Source organism: Suillus discolor (genome assembly GCF_016758755.1).
Source record: "Suillus discolor strain FC423 chromosome Unknown F5147scaffold_65, whole genome shotgun sequence".
NCBI classification, from domain to species: Eukaryota; Fungi; Basidiomycota; class Agaricomycetes; order Boletales; family Suillaceae; genus Suillus; species Suillus discolor.
This window is the reverse complement of record NW_024541312.1, coordinates 226274-253919: the sequence shown is the minus strand read 5'-3', so window position 1 is coordinate 253919 and position 27646 is coordinate 226274. Positions and strand designations below refer to the sequence as shown.

Here is a 27646-nt window from a genome sequence, read left to right as displayed (position 1 = left end):
ATATTTGATTTAGTACTGAGCATACTGAGTCGAATTTTGTATATAAACAATGGTCCATTGGCCTGCATACCCCAGAGGGAGGATGCGAAGCTGTGAGAGTTTGGTCTGGTAGCTGTTTAGGGCGGGGGTACTTACGTGAAGGTACGAGACGCGGCACTGATGCAAGGTAGCAGGCTTGCGCATGTGGCATAACTCACTATCGCGATGTGCTGCTCGGCCGATTACGGCTGGCAGATCAAACCTCCATTCTAAGGTGTTTAGGTGAGTCGTGCAGTTGACCCTAGTCGCACAGCGACCTGCTCACATCTGGTCCAGCGAAACAACGATAGTCCTCACAGCAACCTGTACTTGTGCTGCAGGTTTCCCCCAAATTGCTACATGCACTGACAGACATAGATGCTGTCAAAGCAGCAACAATGGCAAGGAGGAGAAACACATTTTCTGTGCGAGGTGATATGGAATATTCTGAGTGGGATCTTGAATGATATCTCTGAGGATGGGGAACACTATAGGACGACGACCAGGTTTTATATCCTGCATATACTTGGGGTGGGCAGAATTCTGATCGATTTGGCAGAATTGTTATTGCTATCAGATCACAGAAATTTCGGCAGAACCTGCAGAAGCCTGTCATCAATTTATAACGGCCATCATATCAGGTCTCTTCTTCTTCATAACCACAGAACACTCGCTTGAATCCCCGGTCTCTCATCCTGATCTCTCATCCATCACTTCATCATTTGAACCTGCAGTGACCCGACACAATTGAGAAGTTAATGCTCATTCTCCTCAATACTTCCAATATGTACTTGGTCGATATCTCATGTCATTTTTCTCTCACTCACTTCTTGTTCCCCTTGTACACGATATTGACATTATCTTTTTCTTTGTTCATTGACACATATAAACAAAGTGTATCCCGTCTATTTTCATGCACAACGACGCAATATACAGTTGACCATGCACAAAAGGATCTGAGATCCAGAACTGTTTTTAACAAAGTCAGTCCTTGGCATCCATTAAACGTAGTTGCGTGCGCAAGTCTCGAGGGAAATTGCTTGCTCACTGATCAGCTTGGACAATAGAATGTAGAATCATTGACCTGTGGAATGCAGTGGCTTTCAAGGTTATTGAGAAGCCGCACTTTGACGACCGAAACGACGATAGAGGGCGGACCGGACGCCTTCGAACGCCTCGAATGGTTCCAAAAAAATCACAAAATCATTAGAAAAATGACAACAGGTTTATACAGTACGAAATACATCATCCATACTACAGAGACTCAAAAAAGTAATGCACAGAATCATTTTCTATGTATCTCCACCAAAACACGATACTTTTCTGTAATGTAAATTGTGAACTGTAGCCTGAGGTGTCCTCTACAAGGGCCTAAAATTAGTAAAATAAAATATTGACAACTGCTTTCAGTAGAGGCAGAATATTAAAAATGCCATTTTTCAACTTCTCGGGGGATTTATTTTTTGTCTTGTAACCTTACCCAGTTTATAGAGCATGGTGTTCTGAGTAAAATATCACTTTGAATTGAAGGAAAACATTGAGTCTTTGTGGAGATATATCCATTGTAAAAAGGGGCTGCATGCAAAATTTGGGTGTAAACACTGCTAAATTTTGCATGCAGCCCCTTTTTACAATGGATATATCTCCACAAAGACTCAATGTTTTCCTTCAATTCAAAGTGATATTTTACTCAGAACACCATGCTCTATAAACTGGGTAAGGTTACAAGACAAAAAATAAATCCCCCGAGAAGTTGAAAAATGGCATTTTTAATATTCTGCCTCTACTGAAAGCAGTTGTCAATATTTTATTTTACTAATTTTAGGCCCTTGTAGAGGACACCTCAGGCTACAGTTCACAATTTACATTACAGAAAAGTATCGTGTTTTGGTGGAGATACATAGAAAATGATTCTGTGCATTACTTTTTTGAGTCTCTGTAGATGTCCACTTGATGACATTCAGAGTCAGAGAAAGTCTACAAGGACTCCGTGCAGAAGTGCGTGTGCTGGAGTCAAGACGCGAACCTTTATGACTTGTCACGGTGCGAGAAGTTGCACACCATTGCATCTACATTTCCAACATTCACGAACTTGTTACGCTTCGTCAAGGCTCAGGTCAATATGTAGTCGAGGAAAAATTACATTTCGCTCTGAAGATGTGACTATCGAGTAGCGCCTAGACCTAGCTTCGTGTTCTTGATAATAGCTGTCAAAGGCGCATCAATCCCAGTAGACGCGTCGCCACCGATCCTATCTCCTTCTGCCCATCCCATAGAAGCGAGCATCCTGAACCCGACATTCGTTTGTCCAATCTTTGGAGCAGCCTACGAACAAGGATGTAAGAGCCGCATTTGTTTGAAGTGGAGTGATTACATACCTTGCCAACTTCATCTCCATCTTTGTGTCGAGGCATCGTATCAAACCGGCCTCCGTGTTTCTTCATGACACTCTTGACTTTGCGTTCATTGATGGCACGTACATTTGTGGACTTGATGAGAGTAGTATATCTCCCCGTTCCCTTGCCTCTACTCTGACTCTTGAGGTTAAACGAGTTCGCAAGCTCGTGAACTTCTTTTCTCGACGCCTTATTCATTGGAGGAAGTACCATGTTGTTCTTACCGCTGGTATCACTGATGAAGCGGCGAATCTGCTTCTCCAGTGACACCATGTCCACGATGGCATTCTGAATTTCGGCGAGCTCCCTTGGATCCAGCCGTGCAGCTGCCCGCATTGCCTTGCGCCCCTTCTTACCACCTTTCTTTGGAGATATAGGATCGACAGCATCGAGAAGGCGGGCCTCCTCGCGAGTTCGTTTGTATTCAGCTTTCTTGGCTCGATCTCTCTCCCACATCTCTTGAAGCTCGGTGGGCAGTTCCTTAATCTTGTCTTTCTTGCGCTCTGAAAATCGATTAGATAACTGATCGACACGACATGATAAGAGCACCAACTTGCTGGCTGATAGCTGAAGGATCCATCCAATTCTTCGTAGTCATCGACGTGGTCGAATTGACCATTTCGTATTGCACGGAATAGTTTATTGCATAGTTTGCGGTCTTTACCACCGGCTATACCGCTATGCATTTCAAGCATGTCCTGTAGGTAGAACTCAGCCACCATGGAGAGGAAAGAGGGAAATCGAGAGACCTCTATTTGTGCGATGTAATCATCGTCAGAATCACCTCTATTCCATAGCGGGAAAGGAGCATCAGACTCCTCCTCTTCTGAATCGCCCTCAGCTGCTGTCGCTGCCTTCGTTGAGCGTGATTTCTCGCGGACTCGACGGAGTCTAGCCTGAAAGCTAGCTCCTGGACTGAGCTCATCATCGGATGAATCTTCCGCTTCGTCAGGATGATCGGAGTGTGAAGGTTCACCAGGCCTTCCACCCTCCGATTCTGCAATAAGTATTTCTTCCTCAACTTCAAACACTGCATTTTCTTCCTTGTCTTCTTCATCGCTTGTGTTGTTATAGCTCCCATGGGAGTCACTTCCGTCTTCTTCCTCGTCTTCCATCCGCATCTGCTCTTCGTCCTGGATTTCATCTATCGTGTGATGCCTCAATCCCTCCGCGCTCATGCTCTGTACGAAGCCTTTCATAGCCTCCAGGTCTGGTTCAACATCCGGGTCTAGATCCATCCCCCCAAGTCCATTAGACACTTCATCGACACCGTCGTTTGCTGGGGGATCATCTTCGTCATCATCACCAAAATCGACATCAGAATCGTCCTTCCGCCGAGACTCCCATCGGGCACTTTTGCGCTCCCGTTCATCAGCATCTCTCAATCTCGCTTCAGAAAGCATCGCGCCGAAGGATCCAAACATTGCCCGACGTTGGGCACGCTTACGAGCTACGCGGGCATCTTGTTTCATAGCTTGTATCCTCACTTTTGATCGATCTCCCGCAGTGAAGACTGGTCTCTGACGAGACTGTTTCTTTGCACTGGGAGTGGAGAAATCGAACGAAACGGAGGAGAACTGGGGAACTTCGCTCTGAACTGGGAAACCCTTATTGCCGATTGTGTCTTCGTTTGCCACGGGCCCTGGGTGGGTTTGGATGGGATTGGTAGTACCTGTCAGTACGGACCTCGAGGGTAACCGTACCCGAGGAATATTTGGAATGGGCGAAGCTTGCGCTGATCGTGGGTGGGGCGCAACATATACGATAAGTTCGTCCTCTTCTCCAAGAGGAGCGCCACCCCAGTCGGTGCGATCATAAAGCACGACATCGCTGGCGGAGCGATGCGTAAATGGTTTAGTAGGTTCTGTATCCACGAAGAATGTGGGGGTATCGTCTTCAGGAAGACATGTAGGGGAAACAGTGGTTTCGTTTAACATTGGTACTGTGGGAGATTGCGAGGATGAGATGATGTCTGGTTTATCGGTGACTATTTCGTCATCTTTGGTTATCGCTAGGGCAGCTGTTGAATGTTCTAGCGTAGTAATGCTGTGTACAGCAATTGCGGTTGCCTCACTGACCACCGTATCAATGAATACGGGGTTAGGTTTTTTGGGCGATACATCTGCGCGCTTTAGAGCTGGATGGGATGAGGGAGTTGCGACAGAGTGATTTCTCTTGCTATACACTCCAGTGAATACCTCCTCACGTGAAGAAGAAGCGACTTGTGAAGACCGAGTTTTAGTTGAAGCCTGAGCAGTATGAAGCTGAGGAAACAATTTTCCCATATCAGCAAAGTCGACCTCCTCCAATTCCTCCTCATGATCAGGAACACCGTCTTCTGAAGATGACGACGATGGAGGTGGAGGGGGGAAATGCCCTCCACTGAATACCCGAGTAACGCGATCTGCAGTAGGGACGTGGCTTTCTTCACTCGGACCTAACCATCCCGCCCAACATTCAGGACAAACCATAATATTGACCAAAAAAATGAGACACATACCGGCACTCTCAGCCACAGGCTGCAGAATATCTTCCTCTTCATCAAATAACGTTCTCGTAAGCACCGATGGGACGAATTTGACAGGTTTGAGGTACAGACTCAGTCCTCTAGAGTGGGGGTGTTTAGATAGAGGTGTGTCTGGTGCGTTTCTATTTCGATTGGTACCGTAGCCAAAGCCTGGTCGTGCTCTGGGAGTGTCTGTTCCTCGACCTCGACCTCTGCCTCTAGTACCCATCCCACGACGAGGGGTATTTCCTCCTCGTTGAGGCGCACTCCCTCGCTGAGGCGTACCTGATCCCGATCCCGATCCAAACCCCGGCCGTCCCCCTCGGCCGCGCAATGGAGTCCCACCTCTCGACAAGTCTGCATAGATGGTCAAGATAAGACGAAACACTAGTGTTTCACTACGTACTGCTCGATGATGGCTCCTGCCAGACTTGAACCACAACATCCATTTCGCTATGAGGGTAGTTCCCTCGAGGTGTATCATCGTTATAGCCTTGTCCACGTCCACGTCCTCGGCCACGTCCTCCACGTCCGCGATCGTGCCCACGACCTGAGCCTCGAGGAGATCCACGCCCACGACTGTTATTTCCTCTAGGCATAGCGATACAGAGAGCAAATCAAACAAGATTGAAGCGATATGAACAGATACAAGATATGGATACAATATCGGTTAGATATGTGGATGTGCTGGACTTTTAGAGGATGGATGAATCACATCATTGACACGAGATCGGTGCCGTTTAGGACCGATGTGTGTAACTTTCAGGGCTGATCAACTGCAGCCAATCGTAAAGCGTAAAATTTGACTGGAATACGTCACGTCAAATATCCATTCACAAATTTGAAAGTACGTATGGATCCAATGCGAATCAAAAGCAGCGCTGCAAACTTTATACGACTCTGAATAAAATAGAAGAATTCGGAATATATGACGTGTACGATACTACGGCCATGCATAGTCGAACAGCAGAGATAACTCACAGAAATGATACAGAAGAAATGAAATGACAAAAAAAAAGATCAAGAAACCAAGAAACGCATTGACAACATAGATCTCTTCATACATGTATTCCTACGCAACATTAGCAATCCACACGTCAACCAACCCACAAACACACACCTCAACTAGATCGAGGAGGAGGCGGCAAATACCTCCGATCATCCCTAGGGTCCGGTCTATACGAAGGCCGTCCATACATCCTCGGAGGGGGCGACCTCGGTGGCCTCGTATCCCTATCGTACGGACCCCCATAAGATGGGCCACCATCCCCAGACCTCTCTCTCGGAGGGTAATCCCTCTCAACCCCAGCAGAAGCACTACTAAACGGCGGCGGCCCCCCACGCGACTCATAGAACCCACCGCTCGTCCCGCTTACCGGTGGCGGCGACGCAGCAGAACGAGGTGGGTAATCACTCATCGACATCGACGGTCTGCGAGGTGAGTAGTACCCACCACCACCGCTGTACGGTGGGTCCTCGCGTGCACGTTTGAGAGGCGGTCGGATATCATCGAGAGAATTATTCGCACCGCCTCTTCTTGGCGGACTCGGGCTGCGCGGACGGACGCCACGGACAAATGGGGGGTCGTTATCTGGACCTGTGTAGCGTGGACGCTCGAAGTCTCGAGGTGGATACGAACGGTCGTCTACGGGGGGCAGGTATCCATCTCCCAGGCGCGAGCTCAGTGGACGTGAAGAATCAATAGGGCGGACTGGGGAACTGGAAAACGGTGCTCTCCGTTCCGGTTCACGTCCTTCCCACCCGGAACTTCTGGGAGGTGGTGCATCGCGGTCATACCGTTCTCTCTGGGGCTCTCTATCATAGGGTCTCCATACAGGCGGACGAGACTTGTCATCGTCGGCAGCTCCATACCAGTCACGCCGCCTATCGAATGAGTCTCGCTGATCAGCAGTCGCAAACCTTCGGTCAGAATCAGCTTCGAATGGTACATCCGCCCGAGGTGGTGACCTTGGAGGATAGTAACTCCTGCCTCGAACATCCGAAGGAGGTGGTGGGCTATAGCGACGAGTATCCATAGCATCAGGACGCCTGTCATCACCGAACCCTCTATCAAGGTCCGAGCGGTAAGGTGGTCTTACATCTGATCTCTCCCGTGAGAGATCCCTTGCACGGAGATCGCGCGTATCACGAACAATTGGTGGTGAATCTTTGGGTCCACGGAGGTCATCCCGAGCGACAGATGCCGCCCGAGGTGGCGCCACATAACCACTGGAGCGAGGGGGAGGAGTTGCTGGGCGTGCAAAGTTATCGTTAACAGGTGGACGAGGACGGACGTCAGCAGGAGCAGCAGGACGATCACTCAAAGGCAGTACACGTGATGGTTCTACAGGGCTAGTACGGGCATCCGGAAGGGGTCGATCTGAAGCGATAGGTGCATTTGACAAGCGCTCCTCCAAACTCGGTTGGTGGGTGATACGGCTTTCCACTCTTGGAGCCCCAGGCTGACTGAGACGTTCTTGGAGAGAAGGAACTGCTTGTTGAGATATTCTCTCTTCAAGAGGTCGAGGACGATCAACATCCGCTGCACGTGCCACATCGGCAGGAGGAAGGCGAGTAGGTCTGTCATCAGCCATGCGGTGATTGTCATCGGGTGAAAGCGGAGGTCGAACAGTACGATCTTCAGAACTATGAACTGAGCTAGCGACTCTCGTTGGACGATCGTCAAGGGTGACTCGACTAGGACGATCGCGGTCATCAACCACCATGCTACGAGATTCACGGTCATCAACAGGCGGTCGCCTATCATCGAGAGATGGACGTGGACCGCGATCGTCAGGGCGCAGGGAAGGGCGCCTATCTGCATCCAAATCGTCTTTTGAATCATAGCGGCGAGGAGGGACGCTGTCAAATGGATATCGGGGCTCATAATGGCGTTGTTCTGGGGGAGGTCTAGGAGCATGACTGCGTCCATAGGAACGACCACCGTATTGAGGACGGTCTCTGTCACGGTCACGGCTCCATTCACGTTCTCTTTCACGCTCTCTTTCACGTTCTCTGTCTCTTTCTTTATCAAGGAATGCTTGATCCCTTGGGGGAAGTCGAGGGTCATTACCGTTAGGGCGGCTATCGAGAGGACGGCGTTCTGCATCAAATCGGACCCTTCTGTCGTCCAGTGGGGGATCACGAAAGGGGTCTCGTCTAACATCGTCTTTACCATCGTAGGTGGACTTTGGTGCTGAAGAGTCGACGGGAGGACGAGTGTTATACTCACCAGGACGGTCACCAAGAGGACGAGGTGTGTCAATTTTTGAACTGTCGCGATGGTCGCCTGAAAGAGGACCATCTCGGGGAGTAGCGTCGGAATTATCTGGACCGGTTGACATCTTTCTTTCGGATTTCAAGGGTGAAGCTTCAACCTTTTTTCCAGGTTTGGGTCCTCCAGGTGGGGGAGTAGGGTCTGGATTCTAAGAACACGTGTTTAAGTGTGAGGGTTAGGGTAAGACCAAAAGTAAGCACATTAACTGCTGCTGCTGATGGTTTCTTGACTACGGGTGGATCCGTAGGCCTCCTTGTGGAATCTGAAGAGTAAGGAGGAATTTGGTCGTCAGAAGAGTTATCGTAACCAGACTGGTTGTAATAATCGGCAGGATGCTGTTCTGGATGTGGCGGAACCTGAGAAGAGGTTGGGCCCAAATAGAGGCTAGCAAGAGCAGCAGGCTGAGGAACTGCACGATAGAATTCGTGCTGACCTTCCTTGATGATAGATTTTAAATTTTCTAGTACTTCAAGATCGTTTTTGCCCGCAGGTAGAATGACTTGGGGAGAAAAGAACTGGTGTTGTTGTTGCTGTTGTTGTTGTTGTTGGGCCTGCTGCGGTTGACTATTGGGTCCGTGCGCATGAAAATTATAGGACATTCCGAAATTCTGAAAATTGTTGTTGGGATTGTTGGTAGCAGATGTAGAAGCAACAGAGAAAGGTGAAGACATGAGAGCAGGTTCTTCACTTGGCAGTGGAACGAGGAAAGAAGTGTTTGGGTCCTCCGTAAACGTGGTGACCGTTCGTTCGCGGTTATTGTTGTTTCGGCCTTTGCGCTTTTTATTTTGCCTGGCTGACATTTTTTTGCGGTCCGAAATTGTTTAAATCGATGGTTTTACCTTGGTTTTAATCCCTACGGATCGATCAGTTGAATTTAAAAATTAAAGTGAAAAACCATGCTGTACCAACGAGGCCACTTCGAAGATGGGAGTCAAGAAGATAGAGAAGAGCGTCAAACTCGATTCAGATTTAACCCTCTTTTCACAGCTAAACTTGAATTGTATTCTCATCGACAACTAAATATTATAAGTAATCTCTACTTAAATATCTATGTACACGTAACACGACTACAGCATGGCATGCTACCTCCTCATGTATTTAAGAAAACCATCGAACTTTGTAGAACAATGGTGAAATTTCCTAAAACAGATATGTGTATTCAAACGCGCACTTGAATTTGTATTTAAAAAACTAGTCAAGTCTGCTTCATCATTGATCTTAACTCTCTTCATAAAGTTCACTAGAATCGCACTGTAGCAATGTCTGTCGTCGGTGTCGACTTTGGTACTCTCCATAGCAAGGTTCATCCTATATCATCGCTTAGATCACATCAATGTACTAACTTGTTATCCAAAGATCGGCGTAGCAAGAAATCGAGGTATCGATATCATTGTAAACGAGGTTTCAAACCGTGCAACACCGTCCGTCTCTTCTTTCGCAGATCCTTCCATTCTTAATTCTCTTTCCATCTAGATCTCTCGTGGCATTTGGCCCCAAACAACGCTCTATCGGTGAATCTGCAAAAACACAAGAGACCTCAAATTTCAAGAATACCATAGGCGGCCTCAAGCGCCTTATCGGTAGAACACTACAGGATCCAGATGTTGAAATAGAGAAGAAATTCCTCAATGCAACCCTCGTCGATGGTGGAGGAACAGTCGGCGTAGAGGTTCGCTATCTATAAAATTTAACTTATCTCATCCTGATCTTCGCAATCTCAGGTAACATATCGTGGCGAAAAGCAGATCTTTTCTGCCACCCAGCTTGTTGCAATGTATTTCAGCAAGCTGCGTGATATCACCGCAAACGAGCTCAAGACCGCAGTCTCTGATCTCGTTATTGCCGTCCCAGGATGGTACACCGATATTCAGCGACGAGCAATGATCGACGCAGCACACATTGCTGGTCTCAATGCTCTCCGCCTCATTAACGACACAACTGCTGTCGCACTCGGTTACGGCATTACAAAGCTTGATCTCCCCGACCCAGAAAATCCACGACACGTTATGTTCGTCGATGTTGGACATTCCTCTATGTCCGTCTCAGTCGTCGCATTTTCCAAAGGTCAATTGGCCGTCAAAGCAGCCGCCTACGATCGCAACCTGGGTGGTCGTGATATCGACTACGCTCTCATCCAGTACTTTGCTGCTGAATTTAACGCCAAATATCGGATCGACGTCCTTTCAAACCCCAAAGCAACCTTCCGTCTCCTCGTCGGCTGCGAGAAACTAAAAAAGGTCCTTTCAGCTAACAACGAGGCCCCCTTGAACGTCGAATCACTCATGAACGACATTGACGCCTCATCCAAGCTTAACCGTGAAACTTACGAAGAGCTTATCTCAGGCGTCCTCGACCGCATCGCCGTGCCCCTCCAACAAGCCCTCGCCGAATCAGGACTTACCATTGACGATATTGACACCGTCGAGCTCGTCGGTGGTACAACCCGTATTCCTGCAGTCCGCACCCGCATCCAAGCAGCCCTCGGAGGCAAATTCCTTTCAACTACCCTCAACCAAGAAGAAGCCATCGCTCGCGGTGCTACCTTCGCAGCCGCCTTCCAATCCCCTACCTTCCGCGTGCGCGAGTTTCACGTGCACGACATCAACCAGTACCCGATCAAGGTGTGCTGGGAGCGCGCTGCCTCGGACCCAGACGATGACACCGAGCTTGTCGTTTTCCCTCGCGGAAACAGTATCTTATCTACAAAGATCCTTACATTCTACCGCAAGGAGCCGTTTGAGATCGACGCCGAGTATGTAGAGCCTGCTGGTCTCCCGGGAGGAATCAACCCGAAGATCGCTGGGTTCACGGCAAAAGCTGTCCCGCCTTCCCCGAATGGCGACCTTACGTGCATCAAGTTGAAGACGCGGTTGAATTTACATGGAATCATGTCTTTTGAGAATGCGTACACGGAAGAGGTGGAGGAGCGCGAGGAGGCGATGGAAGTGGATGGGGAGGCACCGAAGAAGAAGCGACATGTGAAGAAGAATGAGATTCCGTTCTCTACTCGCACTTCGACGCTTGACCCGAGCGTTGTTGAGAAGCTGAAAGAGTTGGAGGCAGAGATGCATGCTGCTGATAAGCTTGTCATGGACACTGAGGTTTGTTTTACGAATTAATGGAATTGGCGCGTACTTATGATTATCGACAGGACCGCAAGAACGCACTCGAGGAATATGTCTACGACATGCGCGCCAAGCTCGATGAGCGCTACTCATCCTTCGCGCAGGCTGCAGAAAAAGAGAAGCTCAATGGCATGTTCCAAGAAGCTGAGGACTGGCTATACTCCGATGAAGGCGAAGACGCGACAAAATCCGCGTACGTCACCAAACTCGATGCCCTCAAAGCGGTCGGCGATTCCATCGTCGCGCGCTACCGCGAAGCCGATGAGCGGCCCAAAGCCATGGCCCAACTCCGTGCAGCCCTCAACGACTACATCTCCCAAGCCACCTCTCCTGACGATAAATTCGCGCACATCGCCGACAGCGAAAAACAAAAGGTCGTCGAGAAATGCGCGACGGTCCAAAAGTGGCTCGACGACCAGAATGCACGACAAGCTGAGAAGCCGAAGAACGCGGATCCTGTGTTGACGAGTGCGGAGATTGCGAAGAAGAGGGAGGAGGTGATTTATTTCGCGATTCCGATTTTGACGAAGCAGAAGCCTAAGCCTGTGAAGGCGGAGGGGACGCCTGGGACGCAGACACCGCAGAGCGGGACGCAGACGCCTGATGCGGGGGCGCAGGGGCCGCAGAAGGGAGAGCAGGAGCCAACGAAGGGCGAGGAGGAGGTTCCTGGGCCTCCGGAGATGGATGTTGATTAGACTTCTAGGTGGCCTCTGGGTCCGAGTATTCGTGTTTCGTAAAATTAACCGTAATGTGGGGTTGGTTTTGATTAGACCATGATGAAGCATATATGAAGCATATGATATGTAGAGCATATACAGTACCGCGATATAGTGTACTACTATCGTTCAATGTCTACTATTTTTTGGCTTGTCCATCGGCAAACCGTTCACCGCCTTTTTGGGATGATTACTTTAAGCTGCGACTTGACTGTGACGCAGACAGCTCGGTGACCGTGAGCATGGCCCCTTCCGCCCAGGCGGAGAAGCGATTGCTCTGGCATCCACGATGGGAGAACAAGTTTATGGTCGGAGGAGGCTCTCAGATGACAATGTACGAATGGGCACCAGAAGAATCTGAAATTCGACATGTGACTTCACAAAATGACTTGCAGTTCATGAAGGTGAGTTCCCTACTCGAAAGGCTTGACTCAACTCAATGTGATATGGCCTTTGCATTTATAGTGTTTCGCTTGGTCTCCCGACCCTGCTTTTGACGATCTTTTTGCTGTCGGATCAGCTTCCGGACGCGTTGACCTCATTAGACTCGAAGCTACCAAAGTCGCCCGGAACAACGTCCTCTCAAGCGGTCCCGTCGTCACGCTTCCAGTCCGCAACACCCGGTCATGTAACGCCCTCGCATTCTGTAATGCAGACCCCAACTACCTAGCAGTCGGCCTCGACAAAGTCCGAGGAGACTCCAGTCTCATCATCTGGGATATCCAATCTGCCACGCCCCTCCTCTCACCCTCCAGCCCCCACAATTTGAATCTAACAGAAGACTCAGTACTAGAAGCGCGTCCGCAGCCTCGAATAGCGCGTGCTGAAGTCGGTCATCACAGGACCGACGGACGCGTGTTGCAGCAACATGCACCCACAGAAGTAGTCTCGGCCCTAGCCTTCCTCCCACAATCTACGCATATGCTTTTAGCTGGTATATCAGCGCGGTGGTTGAGGCTATTTGACCTCCGGAGCGCAGTCCCAGCAACTACTAATATCGCGACCAAAGTCTACGGTATAGCAACATCTCCGATCGACCCACACCAGATTGCATGTTGTGGAGACGGGATTATAACTGTCTGGGATGCAAGACGCCTCTTACATCCGCTACTTATGTTTACAGAGAAAGATGCAGCTGCTGATGGTGCAAGACCACGCGCTGGGTCTGGGTCTTTTGTCAACCATATCGAGTTTTCGAGCTCGAGGAGGGGCGTGCTTGCAGCGCATGAGAAGGATTCGTCGCATGTGCGGTTCTGGGATCTGCAGCAGGCGCAAGGGAGCGAGAATAATTCCGATGGGGAGAGATCGAGGGAGTCGTCACATACTCAGACTGCGAAGAGGTCGTGGGCGCCTTGGACTGCTGGTGGTGCTGGGAATGGGAATGGGAATGAAATGAGGCATAGTAATGTGGAATCGCAGGAGGCGTTGGCGCTTGTTCTTTCTGATACGCACAAAAGTATGTGTGTGGTTTACTGGTCTTGCGTTCGTGTGTGCTGATGCGTCATTTTTTCATTGAAGCGACGAGCTTTCGGAAACCACTTGCGTCTTTTGCGCTTGTTCCGAGTAAGCGCGCGTTCTCCCTTACTTCGGAGGTTATGGTCGTCAATAAGGATGGGGATCTTGAACTTTATGCTGCGTATGATACGCCGAAACAGGCGTCTTGGAGTGCACGTGGGGACCTTATCATCGGTGCTGGGTTGAGATGCAAGGTGTTCCCGGGCTTCGAGGACCGCGGAGTTCCACCGCAGCCATGGGATATACGTATTGAGGAAACTACAACTTCTCGAGGGCGTAACGAAACCGCAAGTCTGCCGGCATTTGGGAGGGGTGACGAAGATGGGTTCCCGGCTCTGGAAGGCAAATCTGCGGAGGGCAAATCCACGCCATCGAAGCCGATAAAAACGAGGACGTATAGTCCAGCTTCGTTCCGACACTACCCGCTCGACCAGTCTGAGCTGTCTGCGTCGCCAAGTAGTGTTGATGCTCAAACCCCTGCGAGGGCTGAGGCTGTGCAGGAGCCCAAACCAAATGGTCTTCGACAAAGTGGAGAAAAGAGTTCACCGAAAGGGAAGACTTCACGGAGCGTGCACCAAGCAGTGGAGGATGATATCTCGATGATTATGCGTCGGCGCACCATTCGTGGATATGGGCTGGCAAACGTGAGTTGTATAATTCTAGTATCGTGTCATGTGGGTTCTGAGCACGGGTTTTCTTTCAGGCTAAGCATAACGCTCAAGTTGTACGGGAAGATCTTTGCTCAAATACGATGCTATCAGAGTTATGGGATTGGATACATCGTGCGTGTCATTAGAGGATCTACAACTCTGGATGTTCATCTCCTCCACAGATTCCCGTGAACTTGTATGCTCGCCGACGTCAAGATTACACGGTTATGAGTTCTCAAACCAAGGACTTCTTGGACTATGGGAAGGATTCGCACCGTTACCTCAAGTCTCTGAGTCGAGCGCATCGTCTTTTAGCGTCCTTGACGGCCTTTTGGCGATACCTCAAATTTCTCCGGGAGATTCTAGTCTCTCTCCGATATCTACTCCTGCTGTGCTTGACCCTTTGACGCGAATGAGACATCCTCTTGATGATTTAGCATATGGGGATTTCACAGCTGCCGTTGCTGCACTATGTACTAGACGGACACCGGGTTTGGGACGTCCATGGAGACCCCCTGTCCGCAGCACAGAAAAGCTTGAACAGAGACAGTTTGCGTTGCAGCTCTGCGGATGGAGTATTGGGGAGGAGGAACTAAACCATGAGATTAGAAGGCAAATACGATTTATGTGTTTGTGAATTTTATTACTGAGCTTCTCATGTAGGTGGGAGAAGGAGGGGCAACAACCAAGAGCAGCATGTTGGCTCGTTTTCATGCGACAGTATCAAAAGGCGCTGGAGCTGTTGATGCGGAGTACAGGTGCGACTGTTTCCTTTTGTCTTTGTTTTGTTCAATAATGACATGATATCCTAGATGAGATGCACAATCTCGTGTCCGGTACTCTTGCAGCACTTATCCCTAGCGCTGGAAGCACCCTATCTAACGAATTGCGCACCCACGCCGAACGTGTCGTCGTCCGCCTTGAAGACCCATACTTCCGTGCTATGCTCATCCAACTTACCTCCAAGGACTGGTCCAAGGTTCTCGAGGAAGAATCACTTCCTCTGCGGGAGCGTCTTGCGATTGCATTCCAGTTTCTGGAAGACGAAGCGCTATCGTCCTACCTTACACGCACGATTGACCGGGCCCGTACACGCGGTGACATCGAGGGCCTCGTAATCACAGGGCTCACCCCCTCAGGTATAGACATCTTACAGAGTTATGTAGACCGCACAGGAGATGCGCAGACTGCTGCTATCCTCGCTGGTCAAGTGTGTCCTGCCAAGTTTCTTGACGCGCGAGCAGAGCGGTGGCTAGAGATGTATAGGGACTTGTTGGACGGCTTCAAGCTGTTCCATTACCGAGTTGCGTTTGATGTTGAGCGGGGGCAGATACTGCAAGAGGCAGTGTTGAATGGGGATTTAGCGCCGTTTGATTGGGCCCCGAAGCAGATCTTGATTCGGTGTAATTATTGCTCCAAGCCGATGAATCCTGTGTTGGACGAGACACAGAAAGGACGGGTGGGTGTTGTTGTTTTTGAATATGAGAAGTACTGATACTCGATGACTTGTTAGCCTACTGCATGCCCACACTGCAGTCGTGCTCTCCCGCGGTGTTCGGTCTGTCTAATGACACTGAGCATCGTTCCAGATTGTACGCGTGACGTTGGGCTCTCACAGTCGCAGGCCACTTACCAAGGTAATATCTTCTTTCGTGCACACACGTGGGGAGCTAGATTGACTTGATGTTCCAGACACAATCGACGACGCAATTGTCATCTGCCAGACATGTCGACACGGTGGACACGCATCGCATATTCTTGATTGGTTCTTCGGCGAAGACGGTGCACGTTCCCGTGGCATGTGCCCTGTGGCAGATTGCGACTGCCACTGCGCAGATGAGTTTTAGTTTTTCGCTGTTTGCTGGGGCCTGAGCTCGGATCATTTGCATATGACGTTGAAATGGTCATCGGATGGGAACCTCTCGTTCTCTACGAGACGATATACACGTAACAGTGTCCAATAGAATGGCTTAGAAAGTACTGGATGTCAAGTATCCGGGGCATATAATTGTTGATATTATTATTATTTCAAGTAGACTTGTTGCAGTAGACATGCCGATATAAGTACAGAACGCTATCCGTTAACTTGCTGATCGAGGAGCGAATAACATGCAACTAAAGCTAGCTATATCAGCCGTGTGTTGAGTATTGAGCAGGATATAATATCCCCTCTACCCACTTTACATAAAGTAGTGGGTAGAGGTAGAAAATAAATGTCGATGCGTGGAAAATTCTTTCCGCTGGCCGATAATCAAGCCGATAGTCACATGACCCCTCGGAACTGCTAATATTAAATACACAGCATCGTGCTACTCTTTGAGTCACGTCTTCAACACGGCGGACTGACCTTTGATGCTTTATTCCACTTCTGTTTCATGCTTTCGCTGTTGATGGCATGGAGGGACCGCGGCGCACTGCACGTTTTTTTCTGATCGCTTGATGTTACTCTTCCAAGGCACATCTTCAACATCTTCAACACGACCGACTAGTACTGCTCTGCTCAAAGGCCGTGTGAACGCGCGTCACGAATCCAAATTCTATACAAATACAGAAGTGTCGGGGACTGGCGCGGCCGAGCGCCGTTACGATCACATACTGTATGGGGTTCTTGATGTTTTTTTTTGATCATTACTAATTCGTTCCGGTCACCGTGCAACATACAAGGATTGTACAGAAATCATCCGATTGCGCAATAGGAAACACACTCAAAGTGCTTCTCAAGACAGGCATGGAAGCCGATTATAATACTCCTCGACACGCGATAGAGCGATGAAACTTGTCCAATCTTGCTAATGAAAGACAAACCTAATGACATCTGACGGTCTGAGCGATCCAACGGCCACGGGACCTCCTCAGTAGGCTTAGCTGATTTCAAGCGCTGCTATGTGCGTGCCGAACGTGTTGCTTATTTGCATTTTATTTCGGAAGCTTTTGCACGAACTGTCACGAAATAAAATGGCCAAATAAAATCGTTATTGAGTAGGACTAATGCGTACGTGCGCCTTGGCAGGCAACCAACACTTGCGCAACCCTCTCGACCCCAAAAGCAAACATCCACGCTACCAGCCAGCCCTCTCGTGCTTGCGCGGAGTGAATCTGTGTCAGATTGTCCCAAGTAGGACTTTGCCGTGAGTGATACTCTTGTTGGGAGTAGGAAAAGCTGATACGAGGATAAGATAAGACCACTGACCGGCTGACATTGAGGGATATCTCCTGGATACGTCGTCCTGAAGCTGTGCTGTCAGTCAGGATAGAATCCCCCAGGGTAGGACCTCTCGTGAGCAGTCCTTCCAGGAATTTCTATTGACATGCCAAAGTCAGGTAAAAACAGATAGGCCAGTGAAACCACCCACTATTTATACCCCCACAGGACAACTGATTCTGAAGCAACGATCTGCTCTTGCGCATATAGTCCACGATTCCCTTGATAGAGATCCCCGAGCGCCCATCATGTCTTCTACTGCCGCTAATGTGAAAAAGACGTCAGCAGTAACCCCCTGCAAGACGATACGAGGCCATACCGCGGGAGTTACAGGCGTTGCACACCTACCCGGTGGGCAGCGCATTATCACATGCTCATTCGACAGCTCACTTCGACTATGGGACCTAAAGAGCGGTGCACAGATAGGTGACGAGTGGCGAGATGAAGGGGATGAGGCAGCAATAATTCCCATGTCGTTGTCTCCGAATGGCAAGACTATTGCCAGCGGAAGCAATGACGGGACAGTGAGGTTGTGGGATGTCGAGACGGAGAAGGTTGTCATTAAATGGAAAGGACACACTGCTTTTGTGCAGTCAATGTGCTGGAGTCCAAATGGTGGGCGAGTTGTGAGTGGATCAGACGACAGGACGGCAAGAGTGTGGGATGTGAAGACACTAAAGAGCGGCAAACCAGTCGAAGGTTTGAATCCAATCAAGACAGGACACAAGTCAGTATACGCGGTGAGCTACTCACCCGAGGCATCAATGATTGCGACAGGAGGTCACGACGAGAGTGGAATGAAAATCTGGGACGCGAAGACGGGCGAGCTGCTGTCCACGATCAATATTGACTATGACGTCTGGAGCTTAATCTGGACATCGGATGAAAAGAAGCTTATTGCCGGGTGCGGGAATAACTCGATTACAATATTTGACACTGCCACATGGCAGGAGCTCGCTGTTCTGGAGGGTCACACATATATTGTCTACTCCCTCACTTTATTTCCCAACGACCGCCTCCTCGCAAGTACATCTTGGGATAATACAGCACGTCTCTGGAACCTTGACACAAACGTCCAAATCGGGCCACCTCTTCAACACAAAAATAGTGTCACTTGTGCGGCCTTTTCCGCTGATGGAAAGCTGCTATCCACAGCTTGTGCAGATGAAAACTTGTACATGTGGGACATCCAAGATATCCTCAAAACAGCTAGCCTAGAAGATCTCCTGTCACATACCTGATGTGAGTGCCAACTTGACTCTCACTCGCTATCTCATTCCCAATGGCTGTCAGGCACGACAATCTGAACTCAAAAACAAGGTATGTATCATCTTGTGACTTTTCAAGAATGAAACACGCTAATGTCCCACGCGCACAAGCTATCAGATGTACGCCGTGTCTTTTCTGACCTTCATATTGAACTTGATACCGACATTCCAGGCTAATGCTACGCGACGTCCGCCCATCCGTCAAGTGCCACCAGGGTTTTTCGATAACGTGCAAGACGGTGGTCATGTGCGTTACCACAATTCACCTGCACTACTTGCTCTGATATTCATATTTTCAGTCCTCCAATACCCACCGTCTCCATCCTGATCCCTCTCTGCATCGCCGCCGCAGTGCTTTTGCACCATCCTGGGGATCACGTCCACGTGCACTCCTCGCTCGCCTTCCCTCACTCTTCCACCGTTCCCCACCCAACACAGATGAACCAACCGTACTTCAGCAACGTCCACTGGGATCTGGTACCTCCTCTCGTCGCAGTCCTCCTGTTGTCGACGTTCCAGCACTAGATGACAAGAAGGTATGTCGTTTGGGGGATGTGTTATCAATAGCTGGTTTCTCAAATTTTATCTGCAGGCACTGTATGTTGCTCGGCGGCCGGAACGAGCTAGCGATAAAGCAAAACGCGTCGACAGCTCGAAATGGTGGGCTCGTGTTGTGCTGTTCCTCTGCTGTGTGTCTCCGTCCAACGACGACAGTCACTAATGGTTTCAGGACATGGTCGATCACATTCATATTGATATTCTCCTTTTGTTATCTTTCAGCATTTTTCTGTTATCATTAATGACAATCATTGACGCCTCGCATTCTAATTTGTCTGTAAATTAACAGGTCGATTTGAGTCGATTTGCACGCCAGTTGGCAAGGACTGTCTCGCTTGGAGGAGCTCAGTATGACTTGCTCTACAAATATATCAAGTACATTTCATACACGTGCTTAATTTATCCCTCGAGCACTAGATTCCGTTATACATGGGTGCCTCTCTGAAGAATGCCAGACCGTCTACTTGCCCATTTGCTGGTACAATGTCCAAACGCCCTCCTGCAGTTATAATTTATTTTCAACAAGAGGGGTTCCCTCGTTTGCAGCGCAGTCGGAATCAGGTCAAGTATTCCTTTTCGGATGTCCACAACTTCGTCTGACTCTTTGAGGCGTTGATGGGCGTTGTGCATACAACGTCATCACTCACTACTTCGTTCTAGCTCAGCCTTCCCGACGTCATCATCGACGAGACAAAGTTTGCATGGACGCACTATGTGACTGTGGCGTTGTTCACCGCAGTGCTCTAACTGTCATCGCATTCATACACCAATCAATTAATTTCTGCTTTGCTTTAAATTTTCCGTGTTTTCCTAGTCCGTGCCGCTGTTCAGTCGTCTTTATGCACTCGACCTAGCAAGGCCACCCATCTGACCACCTGATCATTCACTTTCAACCTCATAATTTGGTTTGTTTCATTCCCTGTATCGTATTCGACTCATTGATCTTGAACAGGACGCATTTTCTGATGTGTATGTGAAGTTGACGATTCACTATCGCAGTGGTCCGTCGAGCCACTGTAAACGGTAAGACCTAGAATCTCAACGAGCAAGATCGCGCCCAGACTTTCCTTGTTGGCACAAAATTCATAAGGAAGGCTTTCAATGCTAACCAAAAGAGAAAAGCCATTGACCAGGATGTCGACAACGAGCAGCTCTTCAGCGATGATGAAATCGACAGCAAACCAGCAAAAAAGGTACGACGTTCTGATCTAGTTTTACTGCGAAGGTACTGAGCTTATCGAACCAGCGTGTCCCGAAAAAACGAGTCGTCAGAGATGATGAAGACCAGGACGCTGTTGGAGGACCATGCAAAACATCAGGCGTTTAGCTTTTTGCTAATTCATCTCGCCAGAAAAAGCAAGGAAATTGTATCGGACACGGACGATGAGGAGATGTCATGATACCAGTAGATTTCTCAGTATTGTCTATGTTACTTTCGTTCGCATTGGGCTCCTGTCGAGTCACCCTCGCCATTTTTGTTTGAAGTTCGGAATCGCTCCGTATAAATATATGTTGTACCATGCTGATTTGAAGCGAACGCCTATCTTCTATGGTGTAGCTCATGAGAAGAGCAAGGAGTCGTAATATAGATGTAGCTCTTTGTTTCCGACCTATACGGATGTCGATCATGAAATCCAGGAACCGGATGCGAAAGAGCCGGGGCCTGGTTCCTTCTGATTGCCTTGGGGCTAAAGGCCTAGGCACAAGGATCGTGTCTGTAATTAGAAGTTACTCCATCGATGGGTCACATGGACGCTGCACAGAGTACGTGCTCGGCCTTGTCCGCTGACTAGCTAGGGAGGTCTGGAATGGCGTCCGCCTGCCCTTTTGGGTTGGGGAAAGGTTTTGCGGGCACGGACCGCGGGTCCAAGCACTCCCATTGACATAGGCTTAAGAAGGAGGATTCCTACGTAGAACTAGAAGTACAAGTGGTTGAGGTAGCGGTAGCCCCCTGATGAGACCTTTCGCACGGTCGAAACCACTGCTACCGATCCACTTTACTTACCTCTCACTCCGGCTAATGTTTAATCCAATTCAAATTAGACGGGCTGCGGAACACGGGAATAAAGTACGGCACTCTGTCAAACGTTGGTACAGGAAATGATTGATGATGGATTGAGGATGCACATGGGATAAGTGTCGTACCTGGGTGCTTTATCTGCACAGTAAGTGCTGTTAACCTGTAGAGACGAAGATAACTAATGGAACGCGCACCTTAATAAACGACTTAAACGATCACTTGAGCAACTCCTCGATTTTCCAAACAGAACATTTGCTACATCAGCTATTAATGTGCACCTCTCGATCATCAGTGGTGCCCGTCGAAGTCGTCTGAGCCGTGAGCAACACTCTTTCGCAGGAAATGTGGAGGTAAGGAAAGCTTGAGGCCCACTCGCTGACTGGTATCTTGTATCCTCGTACAGATCCAACAGCGCTTCCCGAAGTCGTCAGGATCGATTCTTGGAAACAAGTTAGACTGTGAGTGACGTGGTCGTCTGTCGATAAAAGTTGAGATCACATAGAGGATAGGGCAGTCGGACCCACCAGCAACCTATGCCTCTCGAACACACTCTAGTTCAAAGAGCCGATATAGTCTACAATTTCGTTGATTGAGATCCCCGAACGTCCAGCAGTCTTCTCCTGCTGCTAAGATAAAAAAAATAGGTCAGAAGTAGAGCTGATCAGAGTCAAATTGACGTTACTGGTTCATGTACCTCCCTTTTGACGCAGGGAGCAAAGATATTTCGCGGATCTAAAAAGGTATCATGCCGATCTTGTCATATTTCACTTCCAGTTGTCCAAAAGCGCTGTATTCTCTTAGAAACGGTCAACAATGATGATTCATGTGAAAATTTGCATCTTCTTTCACCACTCCGGCAGAGCTAACCCCTTCTTTCCGGAGTAGGAAGAGGAAAGAGTCACATCTGGTATGGATTGAGTATTGGGCAAGCAGATCGGCATCTTTGACTGGCCTGAAGATTCTGATACTCCTCGTTATATGATAGAGCGATAAAACCTGTGCAATCCTGAAAGACAAACCCAATGACGTCTGGGCGATCCAACGGGACCTCTTCAGTAGAGCTACCATCAATCGATGTCTTCTGTGTGATATTGCGAAGCGTACGACATGATTCTCCGAGTAAGGTCCAACATAGACAGGCTGGCAGAATAGTACTTGGAGAAAGCCGAAATGGATCGGACCATTTGAAAGACCGAATAAAGATACGGAGATGCACGTGGCGCTTCGTGTGCACAGCACTGAAGCTGTGGAGAGAACACAAGGATAACGAATACATGCTTTTGCAGGCAACTTATATCAACAACTTGCGCAGCCCTCTCGACCCCGAAAGCAAACATCCACTATCCCGGCTACCAGCCGGCCCCTCTCGTGCTCGCGCGGAGTGAATCTGTGTCAGATTGAAAGTAGAACTTTGCCGTGAGTGATACTCTTGTTGGAAGTAGGAAAAGCTGATACGAGGACAAGATAAGACCATTGACCGGCTGGTATTGAGGGATATCTTCTGGATACGTCGTCCTGAAGCTGTGCTGTCAGTCAGGATAGAATCCCCCAGGGTAGGACCTCTCGTGAGCAATCTCTCTAGGCATTTCTATTGACATGCCAAAGTCAGGTGAAAACAGATAGGCCAGTGAAACCACCCACTATTTATACCCCCACAGGACAACTGATTCTGAAGCAACGATCTGCTCTTGCGCATATAGTCCACGATTCCCTTGATAGAGATCCCCGAGCGCCCATCATGTCTTCTACTACCGCTAATGTGAAAAAGACGTCAGCAGTAACCCCCTGCAAGACGATACGAGGCCATACCGCGGGAGTTACAGGCGTTGCACACCTACCCGGTGGGCAGCGCATCATCACATGCTCATTCGACAGCTCACTTCGACTATGGGACCTAGAGAGCCGTGCACAGATAGGTGGCGAGTGGCGGGATGAAGGAGATGAGGCAGCAATAAGGACCATGGCATTATCTCCGAATGGCAAGACTATTGCCAGCGGAAGCGAGGATGGGACAGTGAGGTTGTGGGATGTTGAGACGGGGATGGTTGTTGTCAAATGGACTCAAGGACACACTGCTTTTGTGGATTCAATGTGCTGGAGTTCAAATGGTGAGCGAATTGTGAGCGGATCATACGACGGGACGGCAAGAGTGTGGGATGTGAAAAGCAGCAAACCAGTCGAAGGTCTGAATCCAATCAAGACGGGACACGAACATGTGTACGCGGTGAGCTACTCACCCGAGGCATCAATGATTGCCACAGGAGGATATAACGAAAATGGTTTCAAAATCTGGGACGCGAATACGGGCGAGCTGTTGCCCACGATCAAACTCGATCAATCAGTTTGGGGCTTAATCTGGACATCGGATGAAAAGAAGCTTATTGCCGGATTACTAGGGGACGAATACTCGATTAGGATATTCGACACTGCCACATGGGCCCAAATCGCTGTTCTGGAGGGTCACACACGTGTTATCTACTCCATCACTTTATTTCCCAATGACCGCCTCCTTGCGAGTACATCTTGGGACGGAACAGCGCGTCTCTGGAATCTTGACACAAACCTCCAAATCGGGCCACCTCTTCAACACAAAGATGACGTCACTTGTGCGGCCTTTTCCGCTGATGGAAAGTTGCTATCCACTGCAGGTTGGCAGAATGAAATTGCGTATGTATGGGACATTCAAGCCATCCTCAAAAAAGCTGGCCTAGAAGATCTCTTGTCCATACCTGAGGTAAGTGCCAACTTGACTCCCACTCGCAATCTCATTCCCAATGGGCTATCAGGCACAAAAATCTGAACTCAAAGACAAGGTATGTAGAGTCATCTTGGACTTTTCAAGAATGAAACACGCTAATGTCCCACACGCACAAGCTATCAGGTGTACGCTGTGTTTTTTCTGACCTTGATATTAATCCTGATATCGGCATTCCAGGCTAATACTACGCGACATCCGCCCATCCGTCCAGCCCCACGTCAAGTGCCACCAGGCTTTTTCGATAACGTGCAAGATAGTGGTCCTGTGCGTTGCTACCATTTACCTGCATTACCTGCTCTGATTTTCATATTTTCAGTCCTCCACTACTCGCCGTGTCCATCCTGATCCCTGTCTACATCGCCCACGTCGTGCGTTTGCACTATCCTGGGGATCACGTCCACATGCGCTCCTCGCTCGCCTTCCCTCGCTCTTCCACCGTTCCCCACCCAATGCCGATGAACCAGTCGAACCTCAGCAACGTCCACTGGGACCTGGTACCTCCTCTCGTCGCAGTCCTCCTGTCGTCGACGTTCCAGTACTAGATGACAAGAAGGTATGTCGTTTGGGGGATGTGTTATCAATAGCTGGTTTCTCAAGTTTTATCTGCAGGCACTGTATGTTGCTCGGCGGCCGGAACGAGCTAGCGACAAAGCAAAACGCGTCGACAGCTCGAAATGGTGGGCTCGTGTTGTGCTGTTCCTCTGCTGTGTGTCTCCGCCCAACGACGACAGTCACTGACGGTGTTAGAACATGGACGATTAGATATCCTAATAGGTTTGCCTAAACCTTTCAAATATACTTCAAAATACTATATGTTAAATAAATACCACGACGGATCCTCCACCGAATTTCTCCTTCCTGTGGACCGCTCAGCAAGCATTTCCCTACACAGTACTGCTAGTTGTTACACGCTCCTGGAAGACAATCGAAGCCATGCTAGTTTCTGCGTTGGAGTCGGCCACAAGTTTTGCATAATATTCTCGAATACTAAGGATGAGGCGTGGTCCCAGCACAAACATCTGCACTCTCCATAAAATTTGAAGAGAACCAATGAGTGTCTGAGCTCCAATAGAATTTGAATTCTACATAAATGATTAGCAGTGTTTACACGCAGATGTCAGCGACAGGTCAGCGCACCTTGAGCTCTGGAAAGAAATCAGCAAGCTGGAGGCAAGAGACACAAACAAAGCTAACACGTGCAGAACTTTAGCAGAAAAAGATAATGACATTCATGTTACAAGCTCACCTTGCAAAATAAAGCACGTGATATTTTATCAGCACTCTGAAACAGTCCCCGATGGTCGATCCTGTCAATGGGCCGAGTCGTCGCAGTTCACGAAAGTGTTTTACAGCAATCCAGACTGAAAGACATAGTGCGAGGACCTCCCAAACAGTGTTGAGCATCCAAACCATTGCAACCAGAAGCTGGTCGTCCCCTTCAAATCTATCATAGCACATATACGTGTCAGAGAATATCACCTCCTCTGATTTTGTCCAATGAGCCGTGTTCTTCATGTCAACAAATAAAGCTTACCTGCTACAGTATCCTTGAGCACGATTGCTGTGATTACTCCGCAGGTAATGTTAACAGCCAGAAAGACAATAACAAGGAAGATGAGCATCATGCTAGATCGCTGATACATGGCATGCAACCGAGAAATCATGATGACTGCAGCATGTTTCAATCGAGTCAATATTACTGAGGTATGCAGCTAGGTAACTCGCCGTCCAACATGGCAGTTATGACCACATTTGTCACATTCTTTGCATAGCTCATGATATTGCCTGAAACACCCAATTAGTTATCATCCTCATCTAGTATCAAACACTCCGACTCACACCTATGGAGTGATTATGTTGAGCCAAGTTAAATGATCAGAATCTCACTCACCCCTACAAATGAATATCAGATATTCATTGGATAGGAGTAAGATAGTTGTACAACACTCACCGTATCTGTCAGCGAGACAAATGGTATATTTTCTGCCAATGTGTGCCGCGGGTCAGACGAATAGGACACAGCACATATGAAACATACCCAGCATAAACAAACTGATCGTGAGAGATAGTCGATGAGTTATTAGTATAGTGTTTTGTTAGCCTCTCGACACATACACAAAATATGGTATTCCCATATAACGTGTCTAAAACATTTTGGAGTTAGTATAACCTGCCAACCACGTTATAACATAACATGAGGCACGAACAACTAAATATAGCACAGTCATGAGAGACCAGTGCTGCTTCTGTCGAGAATTCATTGTATTCTCCTGTTTTTCTTCTGATACAGAACTCTGTCACTCACCCAGATCAGTTCGATCTATGACACCATTTTTAGCGAGTTGACTGCTGAGGTGATAGCACCAACCTACCTCTTGTCCGAGTGTTAGCACTGGAAATAACATGAGGGTATCAGCGGTTTTCAAACACTGTCCGGCTTACTCCAATCGTATACTACCACGACGCCGGCGGCAACTGCAAAACCGCAAGTCAATGTTAGATCTAGGCATCTTGATGCGACGAACCTATCCAATCGCTGGAAAAAACATTCGACAACCAACTGGTATCATTCGAGACTATGGTCATATCAAAGGGATAGGTTGTGAGCGAATGGAGGGTGTTGGGGTTTGTAACGATCTAGTGTTCGTGTTAGATATACCACTGTTCAGCCTCGCTCGGCTCTCATAATATCGCCACAATTGGCATAGTGATTGCATGATGGTGATAAATAGCTGGCTGTACCTGTGGTATGCATCAAAAAAACCTTCCCCACCTAGTTAGAGCTAATTTATACACCGGGCATTGTGAAAATGCTGTGTTAATGCTGCAGTAACCGCTGCTGCGGACCTAATCAGTATCACCTCATACTAGGATCAAATACTCCTGCGTAGTCATTATTTTGAGTCAAGTTCGATATTGCACTTACCCCTACAACTGAGTGTATGCATTTGGATGGGAAAGCGATGCATAATACTCACCGCATCTGTCAGCGAAACAGATGGTGCAAATGCTGTGTTCTGCTGGTCAGAAGAATGGAACACAGCCCATATGAAATATACCCGGCATATACACACTGATTGTGAGAGATGAGCTATTGGCACAGCGTCAATTTGGTCACCTCCACACATACGCAGAATATGGTATTCCAATATAGCGTATTTAGAATATCGGGGCGTTAGCACAACTTGCCAACCACGCTATAGCACAACATGAGGCACGCACAGCCAAATACAGCACAGTTATGAGAGACCAATGACTTCTGTCGCGAATTCATTGTTTTTCTCCTGATATAGGACTGTCACTCACCCAGAGTCAATCTATGACATCATTCTCAGAGAGTTGGCTGCTGCGGCGATAACACCGACCTACCTCTTGTCCGAGTGTTTGTACTGTAAATATTATGAAAATACCAGCGGTTCCGAACACTGCTCTACTCACCCCAGTCGTATACCACCACGACGCCGACAGCAACCGCAACTGCAACCATAAGTCAATTGAGACATCTCAGTGATGCAAAGAATCTATCCGATAGCGATAAAAAATATTCGAACTAACTTTCGGCCACCAACTGGGCCCGTCATATTCGATGGATGGATGGATGAGAGTGAGCCTGGCAAGAGCCTGGGGAATGTTGGGG

General features: G+C 48.6%; 8 protein-coding genes across 8 annotated transcripts; 4 read left to right on the top strand and 4 right to left on the bottom strand.

Moving 5' to 3' along the window:
* Window positions 1-2113: 2113 nt before the first annotated feature.
* F5147DRAFT_715201 (uncharacterized protein) lies at window positions 2114-5704 on the bottom strand. Its single transcript, XM_041438529.1, has 6 exons — window positions 5327-5704; window positions 4915-5277; window positions 3164-4851; window positions 2968-3112; window positions 2397-2917; window positions 2114-2343 (listed from the first exon to the last, which is right to left on the bottom strand). The coding sequence occupies exons 1-6, from the start codon at window positions 5517-5519 to the stop codon at window positions 2182-2184; spliced, it is 3072 nt and encodes a 1023-aa protein (XP_041288601.1). The 5' UTR covers window positions 5520-5704; the 3' UTR covers window positions 2114-2181.
* An 8-nt stretch (window positions 5705-5712) lies between these two features.
* On the bottom strand, window positions 5713-8716 carry F5147DRAFT_715200 (uncharacterized protein). Its single transcript, XM_041438528.1, has 2 exons — window positions 6041-8716; window positions 5713-5992 (listed from the first exon to the last, which is right to left on the bottom strand). Exon 1 carries the CDS (start codon window positions 8262-8264, stop codon window positions 6042-6044), a length of 2223 nt encoding a protein of 740 aa, XP_041288600.1. The 5' UTR covers window positions 8265-8716; the 3' UTR covers window positions 5713-5992; window position 6041.
* F5147DRAFT_530582 (uncharacterized protein) lies at window positions 8521-8997 on the bottom strand (the record flags this gene model as incomplete). Its single annotated transcript, XM_041430075.1, has 1 exon — window positions 8521-8997. A coding segment is annotated over one exon (477 nt), but the record flags the coding sequence as incomplete, so codon positions are not given.
* Window positions 8998-9369: 372 nt separating this feature from the next.
* Window positions 9370-12213, top strand: F5147DRAFT_618052 (heat shock protein 70 family). Its single transcript, XM_041432565.1, has 5 exons — window positions 9370-9498; window positions 9554-9618; window positions 9671-9866; window positions 9919-11298; window positions 11349-12213. Exons 1-5 carry the CDS (start codon window positions 9457-9459, stop codon window positions 12015-12017), a joined length of 2352 nt encoding a protein of 783 aa, XP_041288598.1. The 5' UTR covers window positions 9370-9456; the 3' UTR covers window positions 12018-12213.
* A 10-nt stretch (window positions 12214-12223) lies between these two features.
* Window positions 12224-16388, top strand: F5147DRAFT_715191 (uncharacterized protein). Its single transcript, XM_041438527.1, has 9 exons — window positions 12224-12442; window positions 12504-13494; window positions 13557-14197; window positions 14257-14335; window positions 14386-14815; window positions 14867-14961; window positions 15016-15662; window positions 15717-15840; window positions 15896-16388. The coding sequence occupies exons 1-9, from the start codon at window positions 12281-12283 to the stop codon at window positions 16048-16050; spliced, it is 3324 nt and encodes a 1107-aa protein (XP_041288597.1). The 5' UTR covers window positions 12224-12280; the 3' UTR covers window positions 16051-16388.
* A 2299-nt stretch (window positions 16389-18687) lies between these two features.
* F5147DRAFT_656361 (uncharacterized protein) lies at window positions 18688-19978 on the top strand (the record flags this gene model as incomplete). The annotated part of the gene is made up of 6 exons (XM_041434107.1): window positions 18688-18725; window positions 18846-18920; window positions 19026-19209; window positions 19266-19362; window positions 19521-19579; window positions 19892-19978. 6 exons carry the CDS (start codon window positions 18688-18690, stop codon window positions 19976-19978), a joined length of 540 nt encoding a protein of 179 aa, XP_041288596.1.
* A 2780-nt stretch (window positions 19979-22758) lies between these two features.
* Window positions 22759-24820, top strand: F5147DRAFT_368640 (WD40-repeat-containing domain protein). The gene is made up of 6 exons (XM_041429413.1): window positions 22759-23985; window positions 24038-24064; window positions 24126-24134; window positions 24187-24273; window positions 24326-24562; window positions 24619-24820. Exons 1-6 carry the CDS (start codon window positions 22990-22992, stop codon window positions 24745-24747), a joined length of 1485 nt encoding a protein of 494 aa, XP_041288595.1. The 5' UTR covers window positions 22759-22989; the 3' UTR covers window positions 24748-24820.
* Window positions 24821-24843: 23 nt separating this feature from the next.
* F5147DRAFT_368778 (uncharacterized protein) lies at window positions 24844-26094 on the bottom strand. Its single transcript, XM_041429414.1, has 8 exons — window positions 26048-26094; window positions 25961-25992; window positions 25849-25902; window positions 25735-25794; window positions 25544-25678; window positions 25256-25493; window positions 25147-25198; window positions 24844-25091 (listed from the first exon to the last, which is right to left on the bottom strand). Exons 4-8 carry the CDS (start codon window positions 25784-25786, stop codon window positions 24894-24896), a joined length of 675 nt encoding a protein of 224 aa, XP_041288594.1. The 5' UTR covers window positions 25787-25794; window positions 25849-25902; window positions 25961-25992; window positions 26048-26094; the 3' UTR covers window positions 24844-24893.
* Window positions 26095-27646: the final 1552 nt, after the last annotated feature.

Coding starts and splice junctions, on each gene's coding strand:
- F5147DRAFT_715201 (XM_041438529.1), bottom strand. CDS start 5,519: ATGCCTAGAGGAAATAACAGTCGTGGGCGTGGATCTCCTCGAGGCTCA. Junction 5,278..5,326: donor GCAGGAGCCATCATCGAGCA/GTACGTAGTGAA, acceptor CCATCTATGCAG/ACTTGTCGAGAGGTGGGACT. Junction 2,344..2,396: donor ATGGAGATGAAGTTGGCAAG/GTATGTAATCAC, acceptor CCTTGTTCGTAG/GCTGCTCCAAAGATTGGACA.
- F5147DRAFT_715200 (XM_041438528.1), bottom strand. CDS start 8,264: ATGTCAACCGGTCCAGATAATTCCGACGCTACTCCCCGAGATGGTCCT.
- F5147DRAFT_618052 (XM_041432565.1), top strand. CDS start 9,457: ATGTCTGTCGTCGGTGTCGACTTTGGTACTCTCCATAGCAAG. Junction 9,499..9,553: donor TTGGTACTCTCCATAGCAAG/GTTCATCCTATA, acceptor TGTTATCCAAAG/ATCGGCGTAGCAAGAAATCG. Junction 9,619..9,670: donor GTTTCAAACCGTGCAACACC/GTCCGTCTCTTC, acceptor CTTTCCATCTAG/ATCTCTCGTGGCATTTGGCC.
- F5147DRAFT_715191 (XM_041438527.1), top strand. CDS start 12,281: ATGGCCCCTTCCGCCCAGGCGGAGAAGCGATTGCTCTGGCATCCACGA. Junction 14,336..14,385: donor GTTATGGGATTGGATACATC/GTGCGTGTCATT, acceptor TCTCCTCCACAG/ATTCCCGTGAACTTGTATGC. Junction 15,841..15,895: donor GTCGCAGGCCACTTACCAAG/GTAATATCTTCT, acceptor TTGATGTTCCAG/ACACAATCGACGACGCAATT.
- F5147DRAFT_368640 (XM_041429413.1), top strand. CDS start 22,990: ATGTCTTCTACTACCGCTAATGTGAAAAAGACGTCAGCAGTAACCCCC. Junction 24,274..24,325: donor ACGTGCAAGATAGTGGTCCT/GTGCGTTGCTAC, acceptor TCATATTTTCAG/TCCTCCACTACTCGCCGTGT. Junction 24,563..24,618: donor CAGTACTAGATGACAAGAAG/GTATGTCGTTTG, acceptor TTTTATCTGCAG/GCACTGTATGTTGCTCGGCG.
- F5147DRAFT_368778 (XM_041429414.1), bottom strand. CDS start 25,786: ATGAGCTATGCAAAGAATGTGACAAATGTGGTCATAACTGCCATGTTG. Junction 25,494..25,543: donor GCTCAAGGATACTGTAGCAG/GTAAGCTTTATT, acceptor GGACAAAATCAG/AGGAGGTGATATTCTCTGAC. Junction 25,199..25,255: donor CACGTGCTTTATTTTGCAAG/GTGAGCTTGTAA, acceptor TGCACGTGTTAG/CTTTGTTTGTGTCTCTTGCC.